The 13742-nt window shown below is 44.2% G+C and overlaps 1 protein-coding gene across 1 annotated transcript in view; it reads right to left on the bottom strand.

The window, feature by feature from the left end:
- Nucleotides 1-11052, bottom strand: part of CDS1 (CDP-diacylglycerol synthase 1) — a 68666-nt gene extending 57614 nt beyond the window's left edge. Inside the window, exon 1 of the mRNA XM_077882759.1 lies at nt 10804-11052. Coding sequence (XP_077738885.1) covers nt 10804-10920 — 117 coding nt within the window. The 5' untranslated portion in view covers nt 10921-11052. The remainder of the gene's footprint in view (nt 1-10803) is intronic.
- Between the last annotated feature and the right edge of the window lie 2690 nt (nt 11053-13742).

The following is a 13742-nucleotide window of genomic DNA, read 5'->3' as shown; positions in this document are numbered from 1 at the left end:
TCTCCCAACTAAATGAATCAAAATATAAATGCCTATAAAGTAAAAATGTATGACTTCTTCTCCTAATCAATCACAAAAATAAGTGAAAAAGAAACTATTTTGGGTTTTGTTGTTTTGAGAGAGAGTGTGTATGGTGGGGGGAGGGTGTGCAGAGGAAGAAGAGAGAGAATCTTAAGCAGGCTGTGCCCAGCGTAGAAGCTGACATGGGACTCAAACTCATGACCCTGAGATCATGACCTGAGCTGAAATCAACAACGGGATGCTCAACAGACTGAGCCACCCAGGCGTCCCTAGAAACTATTTTGTTTGATTTGAATCCAGGTACTTAAAATCACAGATTTATAGGTTTTCAGTTAAAAGGTTCTAATTGAACAGAAAAGCCAAATTAGTTTTAAAAAAATCACACAAGGGGTAATAGTTAAAAAAAAAAAAAAAAAAAAAAAGGTTCCACATGGAGGTTGTGGCTAGTAAAGGGGAGCACATGTGGAACAGTGTGCATGGGACAAGGTCCCTGGGATGCTTGTATGTGAGGCTGCTACTTAAAAAAAATTTTTTTTACTATTTATTAATAGTAAAAAAAAAAAAAAAGGTTTTAATAGTAAAGTAAAAAGTATCTTAATTAATTTTATAAATTTAAGACCACATACCTAATTTCCTCCTTCACATATTCTTACAAAATTTAGGGTAAATCCCAGCTCTTAATATCATATGACCTTGGGAAAGGAATTTCGGTTTTCTCAGGCATAAACTAAGGCTATTTCCTGTCTACACAATTGTTAAGAGATTCAAACTGGCATTATGTGCAAGTGAGTATTTTGCAAACTATAAATTACTTTATTACCTTTATTCCATATGGCTAAAGTCCAAAGTCCAAGAAATTAGTATATATCCTACAATTAGTTATTGAACAACAAACAAATCCTGGCCTCGCCCCTTTTCTCAAAGGTATAAAGAGCCACAAAAAAGAAAACTTTTAATCAGAACTTCAAACAAAATATGCATCCAACAAGTATTTACTGAATGCACAGAAACAGACAAGCCTCATAAAACATGTCTGCATACAAATTCTTAAATGACCTATTTTCCTTATACTGGACCAAAATCTGTATTTTTTTTAAAAAGACATTCCTAACTACAGAGTAAAGGAACACAAACAGAAAACAACTTTATTTTTACCTGTGCTATCTATGAAGAAACGTGAAGGTCTGTTTTACAAAACTGCATATATATTAACATAAAGGATAATCACACTTTACATATATACATTATTTTTCTTTATGAGATAATTTTCCAGAGTACTACTTTAAATTGTCCGACTTTTCCCTAGTATATTTATGACAAAATATTGTTTGCATCAAAAAGTCCACTGCAGTACACATCCAAAGCCTGATAAAACTGATGACATCATATGATAAAACTTCTCAAAATATTAAGAAAATAAACCGTTTAAAGACAAGATCACAGGGCAGCCTGGATGGCTCAGCGGTTTAGCGCTGCCTTCAGCCCAGGGCCTGATCCTAAGACCCAGGATCGGGTCCCACATCGGGCTCCCTGCATGGAGCCTGCTTCTCCCTCTGTCTGTGTCTCTGCCTCTCTCTCTCTGTGTCTCTCATTAATAAATAAATAAAACCTCTAAAAAAAAAAGACAAGATCACAAATAGTAAATAAAAATTCATATGGCAACACCAGGATATTCTTTAGATGTCCCAAGAAAAATATAAAACATAATTTAAAGATATGAAAAGAAACTAACACCCCCTCACCTCCACAAAGTTTACTGACTACATTAACAGGACTTTAAAATGTGCCTGTCTACATTAGCATAACTTTCCTATTCCTGGACACTCGGTCTGGAGATCACTGTTCACCAAAAGAACTTCTGAAATACACATCAACTCTTAAATGCGAAGCATCAACAAAGAAGTTTCTTTCTAAGATTCTCTGAACGCTTGCCTTAAAATCATTACATGGCTGTTGCCACCAATCCCAAACTGTTATTTGCGGTCTTTACTCATTCCTAAACAGTCCAAAGATCTGCCTCAAGCCAAACTTCCAATTCTCACTAAAATCCCACTCTGCCTTTCCCACTCCAAGACTCTGCCAAAGCTCTATTGAGGTACTGTTCTCCCTCAACACAGGAAGCCATAAATTCACATTTACCTTATCAATTGATTGGTTGGTGATATTTTAGGAGCCAGCAAGCAAAAAATGTTAAATAAAATGAGTGTGCTGCAAACGACAAAAGAACATGGAAAATTACTTAGGTGGTAATATCGATTAATAATTAATCAACAATTGGGGAATATTAGTCTAAACAGTATTCTAGATGTCTATACACAAATATTAGTATTTATTAGTGGCCTAGATTTTAATGAAAAAAAGGGAAATGTTTACAGGTGATACCAAGACAACCCATAGAGAAGTGTGCCAAAATGAAGATTTTACAGAAACACAAGTTCCAAAACTAAAAGTTTATTTAAAACAATATTAAAGTTATTAATGAAAGAAACTACACACATCTGAAATGAGGAAGGACAGAAATTAACTGACCAGACTGTTTCACCCTCAACTTCACAAGCCAAAACCTGTATTGAAGCAGCAGCCTCGGGGTACCTGGATGGCTCAGTGGTTGAGGATCTACCTTTGGCTCAGGTCATGATCCTGGGATTGAGTCCCGCATCAGGCTCCCTGCAGGGAGCCTGCTTCTCCCCTGCCTATGTCTCTGCCTCTCTCCCTGTGTCTCTCATGAATAAATATTTAAAAAAAAAATTTTTTTTAAAGTAGCAGCCTCACATACAAGCATCCCAGGGACCTTGTCCCATGCACACTGTTCCACATGTGCTCCCCTTTATTAGCTACAACCTCCATGTGCACCCCCTTCTTTCCCACTTTTGGTCTAGGAAATCAGGTCTTAGCTTGATTTCCAATTGCTCCATCTCTCTCAATCCACTCAGAGCTTCAATAGCTCACTTTCGCCTTCAGTCTACTTCCTTTGCCTACCCTAACTTGTGGTCAGTCACTTCAATTTGCTCTTGTTGATTTGTTTGTTCTTTTGGCATTCTTGACTTGGCATTTCCAGGCCGAAATCACACCTACTGCCTTTCTTATTCTCAGCCATTAAATGATGGCTATTCCTAACACATATAGTAGTTGTGAGAAACAAAGTAAGATGTTAGGGGTGAAGAGCAGGCAGCCCCAAGATGGGACACTTTGACTTGAAGATTTTTTTGAATTAAAAGCAATCAAAACCCAGCAGACAGGAAAAGTCTTTACCTCAACCGCATAAAAGAAATTAGATAGAAGACCTGCTCCAGGTAGAGAGCTATCACCACAGATAACTATATTATACTACACACTAGGATGACAGGGAGGGACCTAGATACGCCTGTTTGATCAAAGTCCTCCATGTCCCATTGTTTCTCAGTGGCCCAGCAAACATTTCGTTTATCGAACACTTACTCTTTATCATCTTCCTGTGATATTGCATTCCTTCCCTCCAAAATCCCAGATCCCTACTCCCTTTCTCCTTATATACCATATACACCCTCTTCTCTTTGTGTACCACGTATACCTCACGTTGCTTGGCTGTGGAATTTCCATGTCTGTCACGATTCCCTGTACATATAAAATTGAATTTTATATTCTCTTGTTTATCTGTCTTATTTCAATCTCATTCTTAGTCCATCTAGAAGGACCTTGAAGAGCAAAGTCTTCCGCCCCAATAATGCAAAAGTACTCTGTGAACTCTAAATCACTCTACAAGCATCAACTACTATGACCAATAACACTGAGTTAAGAACTATGCTAATTTGGTAATAGTAAATTTGTTTTATTTTAGTTCAACTGAATCTGCACTGAGTGATAATTCTACCAGTTGCCTCTCAGTCATTTCATATCACACTCCTTAAAATAACACTCTAAACAGATCCCAGTCAGAGATTATTTCTAGTTCCAGCTCTGCTGCTTGCATTAGGTCATTTTGGGAAATAACAACCACACTCTAGACCAAGTTTATTATTATTATTATATATATTAAACATATAGTATAACATAAATATATAATAAAATATATAATATATATTTAATTCTATATAAAATGTATATATTTATATATGGGGGGGGAGACTGTGTTGAACTAAATTACTTAAAAGATCCCTCAAAGCTCTGTGGTTCTCAGATTCTACTGAGAAAAGTAAAAGCAAAGATACTAGCCAATAGGATCCAACAGTACATTAAGAAAATTATTCACCATGACCAAGTAGGATTTATATCCGGGACACAAGGCTGGTTCAACACTCATAAAACAATCAATGTGATACATCATATCAGCAAGAGAAAAACCAAGAACCATATGATCCTCTCATTAGATGCAGAGAAAGCATTTGACAAAATACAGCATCCATTCCTTTTTTTTTTTTTTTAAAGATTTTATTTATTTATTCATGATAGTCACACACACACACACACAGAGAGAAAGAGGCAGAGACACAGGCAGAGGGAGAAGCAGGCTCCATGCAGGGAGCCCGACGTGGGATTCGATCCCGGGTCTCCAGGATCGCGCCCTGGGCCAAAGGCAGGCACCAAACCGCTGCGCCACCCAGGGATCCCTACAGCATCCATTCCTGATCAAAACTCTTCAGAGTGTAGGGATAGACGGAACATTCCTCAACATCTTAAAAGCCATCTACGAAAAGCCCACAGCAAATATCATTCTCAATGGGGAAGCACTGGGAGCCTTTCCCCTAAGATCAGGAACAAGACAGGGATGTCCACTCTCACCACTGCTATTCAACATAGTACTGGAAGTCCTAGCCTCAGCAATCAGACAACAAAAAGACATGAAAGGCATTCAGATTGGCAAAGAAGTCAAACTCTCCCTCTTCGCCAATGATATGATACTCTACATAGAAAACCCAAAAGACTCCACCCCAAGATTGCTAGAACTCATACAGCAATTTGGTAGCGTGGCAGGATACAAACCCAATGCCCAGAAATCAATGGCATTTCTATACACTAAGAATGAGACTGAAGAAAGAGAAATTAAGGAGTCCATCCCATTGACAATTGCACCCAAAAGCATAAGATACCTAGGAATAAACCTAACCAAAGAGGTCAAGGATCTATACCCTAAACACTATAGAACACTTCTGAAAGAAATTGAGGAAGACACAAAGAGATGGAAAAATATTCCATGCTCATGGATTGGCAGAATTAATATTGTGAAAATGTCAATGTTACCCAGGGCAATTTACACATTTAATGCAATCCCTATCAAAATACCATGGACTTTCTTCAGAGAGTTAGAACAAATTATTTTAAGATTTGTGTGGAATCAGAAAAGACCCCGAATAGCCAGGGGAATTTTAAAAAAGAAAACCATATCTGGGGGCATCATAATGCCAGATTTCAGGTTGTACTACAAAGCTGTGGTCATCAAGACAGTGTGGGACTGGCACAAAAACAGACACATAGATCAATGGAACAGAACAGAGAACCCAGAAATGGACCCTGAACTTTATGGTCAACTAATATTCGATAAAGGAGGAAAGACTATCCATTGGAAGAAAGACAGTCTCTTCTAGATGGTTCTGGGAAAATTGGACATCCACATGCAGAAGAATGAAACTAGACCACTCTCTTGCACCAGACACAAAGATAAACTCAAAATGGATGAAAGATCTAAATGTGAGACAAGATTCCATCAAAATCCTAGAGGAGAACACAGGCAACACCTTTTTGAACTCGGCCATAGTAACTTCTTGCAAGATACATCCACGAAGGCAAAAGAAACAAAAGCAAAAATGAACTATTGGGACTTCATCAAGATAAGAAGCTTCTGTACAGCAAAGGATACAGTCAACAAAACTAGGAGACAACCTACAGAATGGGAGAAGATATTTGCAAATGACGTATCAGATAAACGGCTAGTTTCCAAGATCTATAAAGAACTTATGAAACTCAACACCAAAGAAACAAACAATCCAATCATGAAATGGGCAAAAGACATGAAGAGAAATCTCACAGAGGAAGACATAGACACGGCCAACACGCACATGAGAAAATGCTCTGCATCACTTGCCATCAGGGAAATACAAATCAAAACCACAATGAGATCCCACCTCACACCAGTGAGAATGGGGAAAATTAACAAGGCAGGAAGCCACAAATGTTGGAGAGGATGTGGAGAAAAGGGAACCCTCTTACACTGTTGGTGGGAATGTGAACTGGTGCAGCCACTCTGGAAAACTGTGTGGAGGTTCCTCAAAGAGTTAAAAATAGACCTGCCCTACGACCCAGCAATTGCACTGTTGGGGATTTACCCCAAAGATACAGATGCAATGAAACGCTGGGACACCTGCACCCCGATGTTTCTAGCAGCAATGTCCACAATAGCCAAACTGTGGAAGGAGCCTCGGTGTCCGTTGAAAGATGAATGGATAAAGAAGATGTGGTCTATGTATACAATGGAATATTCCTCAGCCATCAGAAATGACAAATACCCACCATTTGCTTCGACATGGATGGAACTGGAGGGTATTATGCTGAGTGAAGTAAGTTAATCGGAGAAGGACAACATTATATGTTCTCATTCATTTGGGGAATATAAATAATAGTGAAAGGGAATATAAGGGAAGGGAGAAGAAATGTGTGGGAAATATCAGAAAGGGAGACAGAACATAAGTACTCCTAACTCTGGGAAACGAAGTAGGGGTGGTGGAAGGGCAGGAGGGCAGGGGGTGGGGGTGAATGGGTGATGGGCATTGAGGGGGGCACTTGACGGGATGAGCACTGGGTATAGAACACCAATAAAAAATAAATTTATTATTAAAAAAAGAAAAGTAAAAGCATTAAATACTTTGATCTCCCCTTTTCTGCTTTTCAAAATGTTTCTATATCCACCCTCCATTCCTTCTTTCCTTTCCTTGGATACCCTAATCTACTGTACTCTCTACACAATGTCTGTTTCTTTTCTAGGCCTGCCCATCCTCATCAGCATCTTTACTCTCACTTGATTTCCTTCATACAAATAACTATCTTCCCTCCTTTGAAAAAGGAAATTTTCACTTGAACAACTTCTCTAGCTGCTATCATATACTCCCCTTCACTGCCACTTCCTGACATTAGCTACCTGTACTTCACCTCTCACATTCTTTAACCTAAAACCTTGGCTTCTACTAGGATCTTTTGCTAAACTTAGTGTTCTATGCCTCACCTTTATTCCTAAATACTATTAATGATATTCTCTAAGCAATCCCTCTTCCTTCAGCTCAGAGGACCTCATTATCTTGGTTCCTTCCCTACATCTACAACTCCGCTCTATACATGGGCACCTCCCAAGGTTCTGTTTTCAGTTTTCTCCCGTCACTATTCTAACCAAAAGTTAACATTTCAGAGGCCTGACCTTTCATCTTAATTTCCATCACAACCTTGAATCACCTCTCTTATTCTAGAGAACGACAAACCCTGCTCAACCCAATTCACTCATGCTTACCCTCAACCTGCAAAATTACCCTGAAATTTCTGCTTCTTCCCTTAAAATCTCTTAAATTATGGATCAAAGTACATCTGCCAGCAGGCTCTTACTGTATAACTCTTACTGTGATCACTCTAGTCTAGGTCCCATAACCATCATCTAAAATATACATTCTCTCTCAACCCTTTTTTTTAAATTATTTATTTATGAGAGAGAGAGAGAGGGGCAGAGACACAGGCAGAGGGAGAAGCAGGCTCCATGCAGGGAGCCCGACGTGGGATTCGATCCCGGGTCTCCAGGATCATGCCCTGGGCCAAAGGCAGGCGCCAAACCGAGGCGCCATCCAGGGATCCCCTCTCTCAACTCTTATTTCCCTGTCCCTACCAGACCCACTACAAGCTCTCATCATGTCATATCTAATACATTTGCAATACGCTCCTATCTGGTTTCTTTGTAGCAGGTGTCTCCAGCTTCCAACATTTTCTCCAGACTGCTGCTAGAGTGACAGGCTAATGTCTCTGCAAAAACATTCCAGTGACTTCCCAGGGTCCACAAAATAAAGCCTAACCTCCTTCACAAGACTCTCAATCTCCCAATTTCACCTCCCAAATATACACAGTTTATGCTCCAGGATTATCAAACAAATTTCAGTTCCCTATGCTTTGAATGCTGACTCAAGAAACAGTTCCTCACACCCTTTGTCTAGAACACCCTGCCCCAACTCTTGCACACCTGATGAGTCCTCAGGCATCTTTTCATTCCAAGCTCAACCCTCACCTCCTCTTTAAAGCTTTACGTGTTGTCTCCAATATAGAGTCCAAGAAGACCCCCTATGCTAACAATGAGCCTTGTTGAGACTTTTAATATATCTAACTCATCTGTCTCCTGGGAGTTTCTTTGAGGAGATGGTCTTGTCATCTTTCAAGTATTACTCCAGCATTTAACAATTGGAAACACTACCCTGCAGTAAGACACACTTTTTCACTTGCTCATTCTCTGGAGCACAGAGCCTTCTCTCAGCATGTCTCCAGGTCCCGAACAATGAGAATGTCAAGTTACCAACACTACTATAAAAAGATTACTAAATGGTATGGGAGTGTACTAGAACAGTAGAATATAATGCACCTCCTCTACTTCATTAATTCCCCAAGAGTTCTACCTTCACTTCGACTTGAACGGAGAGGGGACTTAAACAGTTTAAATGGACCAAATATTAACTAGCCTCTGATGTGCAAACTGATTTTAAAACAGCCCTTGACCTGGAAATACAGGTGCATTCAAATATACACCCTGATAAGAAAGGACAGATAGGGGATAGAGTTCAATGTCTCAGAGCCTGCCCAGTCAAGGGTTCCTTGTGATAAACTCTAAAAGTGCAGCAATATTTTAGTTTGAAAATGCTCACTGTTGTCTAAGGAATCTTAATAGACGGCAACATCTACTCTCAGAAAACAAAATCCAGCTGGGTATGTATTAATGAAAACCAACAGCACCGTATTTATAAATAAATAAATAAATACACAGTGAGGTAACCCATTCACAGATAGCTAGAGACAACAGTTCTAATGAGTTAAATCAAACCACAGTAGTTTCCATTTTTAAATACATTAGGGTGTTAAGAAGCTAAATTAATTCAAAAGTTATTTTATGCATGACTTCCTGAACATGTTTTCTCCGATTAAAAGCTTGTTAGCTTCTGCCGGTATTAAGTAAGTCAACACGGGGAAGCCGGTATTTCCTTGATTCTAAACTATACCAGTGCTAAAACAAAACAAATCCCAACCTAATTAATTCTATTTTTGGTCTAGTTTCCAAGGCAGTCTTCACAAAGACTATTCTCAGCTCACTGTTTCTAGCTTTGTAACACCAACCTTCAGTAACTGGAAACTGTTATATATTTTGTGTAATTCCTTGACACATATGTTCTATCATAGATTCTCATTTTATTCCTCCTTGTTATCAAGAGTAGAAAATAAAAGGATCTGTCATCCCACTGATTCTAAAGTTTCATTCCTGAAATCACTGTTAAATTGATTATTTCATGATACCCCGTCACGTTCCTACCAGGACTTTATAACTTGGGTACATCAAGTTCATCAACATCAAGTTGCAGGTGGAACCCTCCCCAAATCAGAACTGCCAGTGAGGCTCAACAACAGTACAAACCGGAAGAAAGGGTTATCAGGAAATACATTCTACCTCCAAAAGGCCACTGACTTGACCTTGGGCAATCCACTTCACTTCTGTAATTCAAACGGCAGTATCTGCTCTAGAAAAGAAGGCTTCTAGGAATAGTTTTAAGAGCTTCGGGCTTCTAAAATACAATGGAGCTGCATAAACAGGTTTTATGAAACAATCTAGTTTCCATCTAGTTTAAAAGGTCAATTCCCATCTAGTTTAAAAGATCATAAAAGTGCTTTGTTTTCCCAAAAGTCCTACTTGGACCACTCTATTGTGGAATAAGCTGAACCCTGACTCTTTTTCTACCCTTTAATAGAATGGGAGTTCAAAGTCTTCATGAAGGGGAACCCTGGGTGGCGCAGCGGTTTGGCGCCTGCCTTTGGCCCAGGGCGCGATCCTGGAGACCCGGGATCGAATCCCACGTCGGGCTCCCGGTGCATGGAGCCTGCTTCTCTTTCCCTCTCTCTCTCTCTCACTGTGACTATCATAAATAAATAAAAATTTTTTAAAAAAGTCATGAATTAGCATATCAGGTCAAATGAAGCCCGCTATAGACGGAAGAGCTGCCCTGTCCTAGACTCCAAAGAAGCTGGAGGAGCACAACTGTGTCACGTGTATGATACTCTCAACCCTCCCCCGCGCCCCCCCGCCCCCTCCCCCCTCCAAAATCTATCATTCAGAGAAAGGGCAGAGGAAACGGGGGGGGGGGGCGGGGGGGGAGCGCCATCAGCGAAGCTTCCAGCGTCAGGATCCGATGACCTGTGAGGAACGAAGGCGCACGTCTTAACTTTAGCCCTTCCCAACTTTATTCCTCTGCGGAGAAGACGTGCTGGGCGGCAGCTACGAGGGTGGCGGGTTCCATCCCGCGTCTGGCCTCGGCCTGGGACGCCGGGGAGGGGCCACCGCAAAGGCAAAGGCAATGGCAAGGAGCTGAACCGTCCAGCTCTGCCGGGCGGCGGCCGTGGTCCTCCCGGGCAAAGCCCCGTGTCTGGTGCCCTGGTGCCCGGTTCCAGCCCCGCCTGAGCAAGGAGGAAACAGCGCCAGGCCGGAGGGCGGCGCGGCGGCCCCAGCCTCGCCCCCGCGCGCCCCGGGGCCCAAGCCAGGACCCGGCCAGGGCGCAGGTGCGCGCCCCCCGCGGCTCCGCTTACTTTGTCGCTGGTGCTCTCGGTTTCGTGGTCGCCGCCGGCCGCCTCTCCCTCGCGGGGTGGCGGCGCCCCCGCGGCCCCGGGGCCGGGGCAGCCTCCCCGGTGCCTCAGCTCCAACATCCCCCGCGCGGCCGCCGCGGCCTCCGCCAGCGCCCCGAAACCCGAGCTGCTGCTCCGCCACCGGCAGGCGCGCCCCGACGTGGGCAGAGCCGCGGCCGCTCACACGCCCCCCGCCGCCGCGCCGGGTCACCCCCAGAACGGCATCAACGAGCGAGCGCTCGAGGCCGCCCCCGGAGAGCGCGGCGCCGGCGAGGGGCGAGGGGCGAGGGGCGAGGGGCGAGGGGCGAGCGCCGGGGCCCGGGGCGGCTCGGGGCACCCGGCCCGAGCGGAGAAGGCGGGCACGCCGCGGGGCTCGGCCGCCGTCGCCAGGTGCGCGTCTCCCGCAGAGGCCCAGGTGGGAGGAGAAGGAGGGGCGGGGAGCCAAGGAGGAAGCGCCGCCGCCCCAGCGCTCCACCTGGCGCCCGCCGCCCGGCCCCGCCCCGCCCCCCACACCTCGGCCTCCCGCAGCCGGGTCACGCGCCGCAGGCCCCGCCCCGCCCCGCCCCGCCCCGCCCCGCCCCGCCCCGCCCCTCCGCGCTGCACTGCGGTCCCCACGGCCCCGCCCCCTCGCGGAGCGCTGACGTCACGGCCCCCGCGGCCCCCCCCGCCGCGCCCGCCGCCAGGTGGGACGAGCCCCGGGCTTAGCGGAGAAGGTAAGAGCTCGCAGGCTCGCCCGCGAGCAGCCGAGGGGGCTGGAGGGGCTCCCGGGGCGCCTGCCTGCCTGCCTGCCTGCACCCCGCACCCCCGCCGAGGGCTCCGCGGCCGCACCCCCCTCGCTCCACCGCGGCCTGGCGGAGCCTCAGAGGCGTCCAGAAGCAGAAACTTGTCCGGCAGGATGAACGCGTTGACTTCGCGGCATTTGAACCCAGGGTCATCACCCTGAAAACAGATGCCAGGAGATGCGTCTACCCGCACGGGGCGTCCTGGAGTGGACTGGCCAGGTTCAGTGACAAACCCAAGCTCTGCCTCCTAGAAACTCGTTGGATCTCACAGAGTTCACTGCCTACGGGGTCCAAGGAGAGATCCCAGACCCTAAAGTGACTCGGGATGCATTTGCCAACCAGCTAATCTCTAAGCAGTCGGGGACCTTGGGCTGCTAAAGTTGGAACAGGAAGGGCACAAGATCCGCATTAATTCCATTCCAAATCCTGTTACAAGGTGATTAGTTTTCTTGACGTGTATCCACCACCTGGTCATTACTGACACGGGAGGGCGAAGTGTGGGGAGACAGGCCGTCACACAAATGCAACAATGTTCAGGAAGACACCCTTAAGACAAATCGACAATACAGATTTCTCAAGGTCATTACCAACACGTTGAAAATCAGTAAGGTCATTACTAACACATTGTTCTGAAAATTTAGTAACAAGCGAAACCAAAAAGTCAGAGTAGGATGCATTAAAGACCAGAGCACAAGCACACCATTTTATTTCACCAAACAAATCTTTAAACCTCTAGGTTCAGATTGGGTCATCACATTTGCTTTCCTTTTTTTTTTTTTTTTTTTAAGATTTTATTTATTTATCCATGAGAGCCAGAGAAAGAGAAGCACAGACACAGGCAGAAGGAAGAGAAGCAGACCCCATGCAAGGGGCCCGATGTGGGGACTCCATCCAGGGAATCGGGGATCACACCCTGAGCCCACGGCAGACGCTCAACCGCTGACCCCCCAGGGCGACCCAGGTCGTCACATTTTCAAAAGGATGTGGGGAAATCAGATTTATGGGAAGCATAACAAAAATGATAAAAGATATGAAAGAAATCCTTTGAGAGATGGTCATAGTGAGGTTTTCTTAAAGGAACAGAATACTAGGGGGTGACTAGATTAATCAGTTGTCCTCCATTTCTTTGAAGGCCCAGAAATGAAGGACTACCCACTTGTCAAGAACATAAGGTTGAAAAGGCTACTGAAGGCAGTAGTGAAGTTTCCATCCCCGGCTCCTTCACCCAACTCAGTGAAAAGGGGCATAAGAAGTTCTCCACTGGTCCATTCTGGCCTTCATGGAAGTTAAGAAGCCTGAGTTCCGGTCTCGCTGATGTCGCTCATTGGCTTGAATTAGTCATTAAGCCTCAATGTCCCCAGCTATAACATGGATACTGAGGAGGATGGCCCCTATGGTCCCTTCCAGCTCACACATGATTCTGCAACTAAAATCTCACTTTTTCAGAACCCAGTCCTTCCTTTCCCCCATACCTCAAGAAAGGGGGACCTACCATAGCAAAACACCTGTAAGGTTTCCTCCTTCTCTTTTCCCTAGTCAACCAAATAGCTCCTTTGGCTTTCTTCTCCTTTTGCTGCAGGAGGAAAAAAGGGTGAGAGAAGTAGCAGGAGGGAACAATAAAGGATAAAAGTGCATGAAAAAAGAAATGATACTCCCTGACCTAGGAAAAGTGAGACCTATTCAGAGACCACCAAAATAGACTGGTTTACTACTTTACCTCACCTTTCCTTAAGCTCTGCCTACTTCCTGAATTTCAGCTGAGATAGTAATTTCTTTGTCCTCTTCATTATAATTATTGCCACTTGTCGAGTGATCATACTGAGTCCAGACAGCAAGAACCGTAATTAATTCATCTTCATAGGCCAAGCCGTTGCCATAGTGCTGGCCCCTACTCCCTTCTAGTGAATACATTTGTTGAAGAAGTGAATGAAGAAATGAATGAGTGCAGCATAGTCAGGAAAGATATATGGTATTTGTGCTTTTGCAATGGAAAGATCTCTTTTGGATTAAGGTAGGTGCTCACTTGTCATTTTTCAGTTATATGAAAAGAGAAAGATTGACTTTAGTATGTATTAAAAGGGGGTTCTAGGGATCCCTGGGTGGCGCAGCGGTTTGGCGCCT

Source organism: Canis aureus, chromosome 33 (assembly GCF_053574225.1).
Source record: "Canis aureus isolate CA01 chromosome 33, VMU_Caureus_v.1.0, whole genome shotgun sequence".
Taxonomy (NCBI): domain Eukaryota; kingdom Metazoa; phylum Chordata; class Mammalia; order Carnivora; family Canidae; genus Canis; species Canis aureus.
Note: the sequence above shows the minus strand (reverse complement) of the source record. Positions and strands in the feature narration are given on the sequence as shown.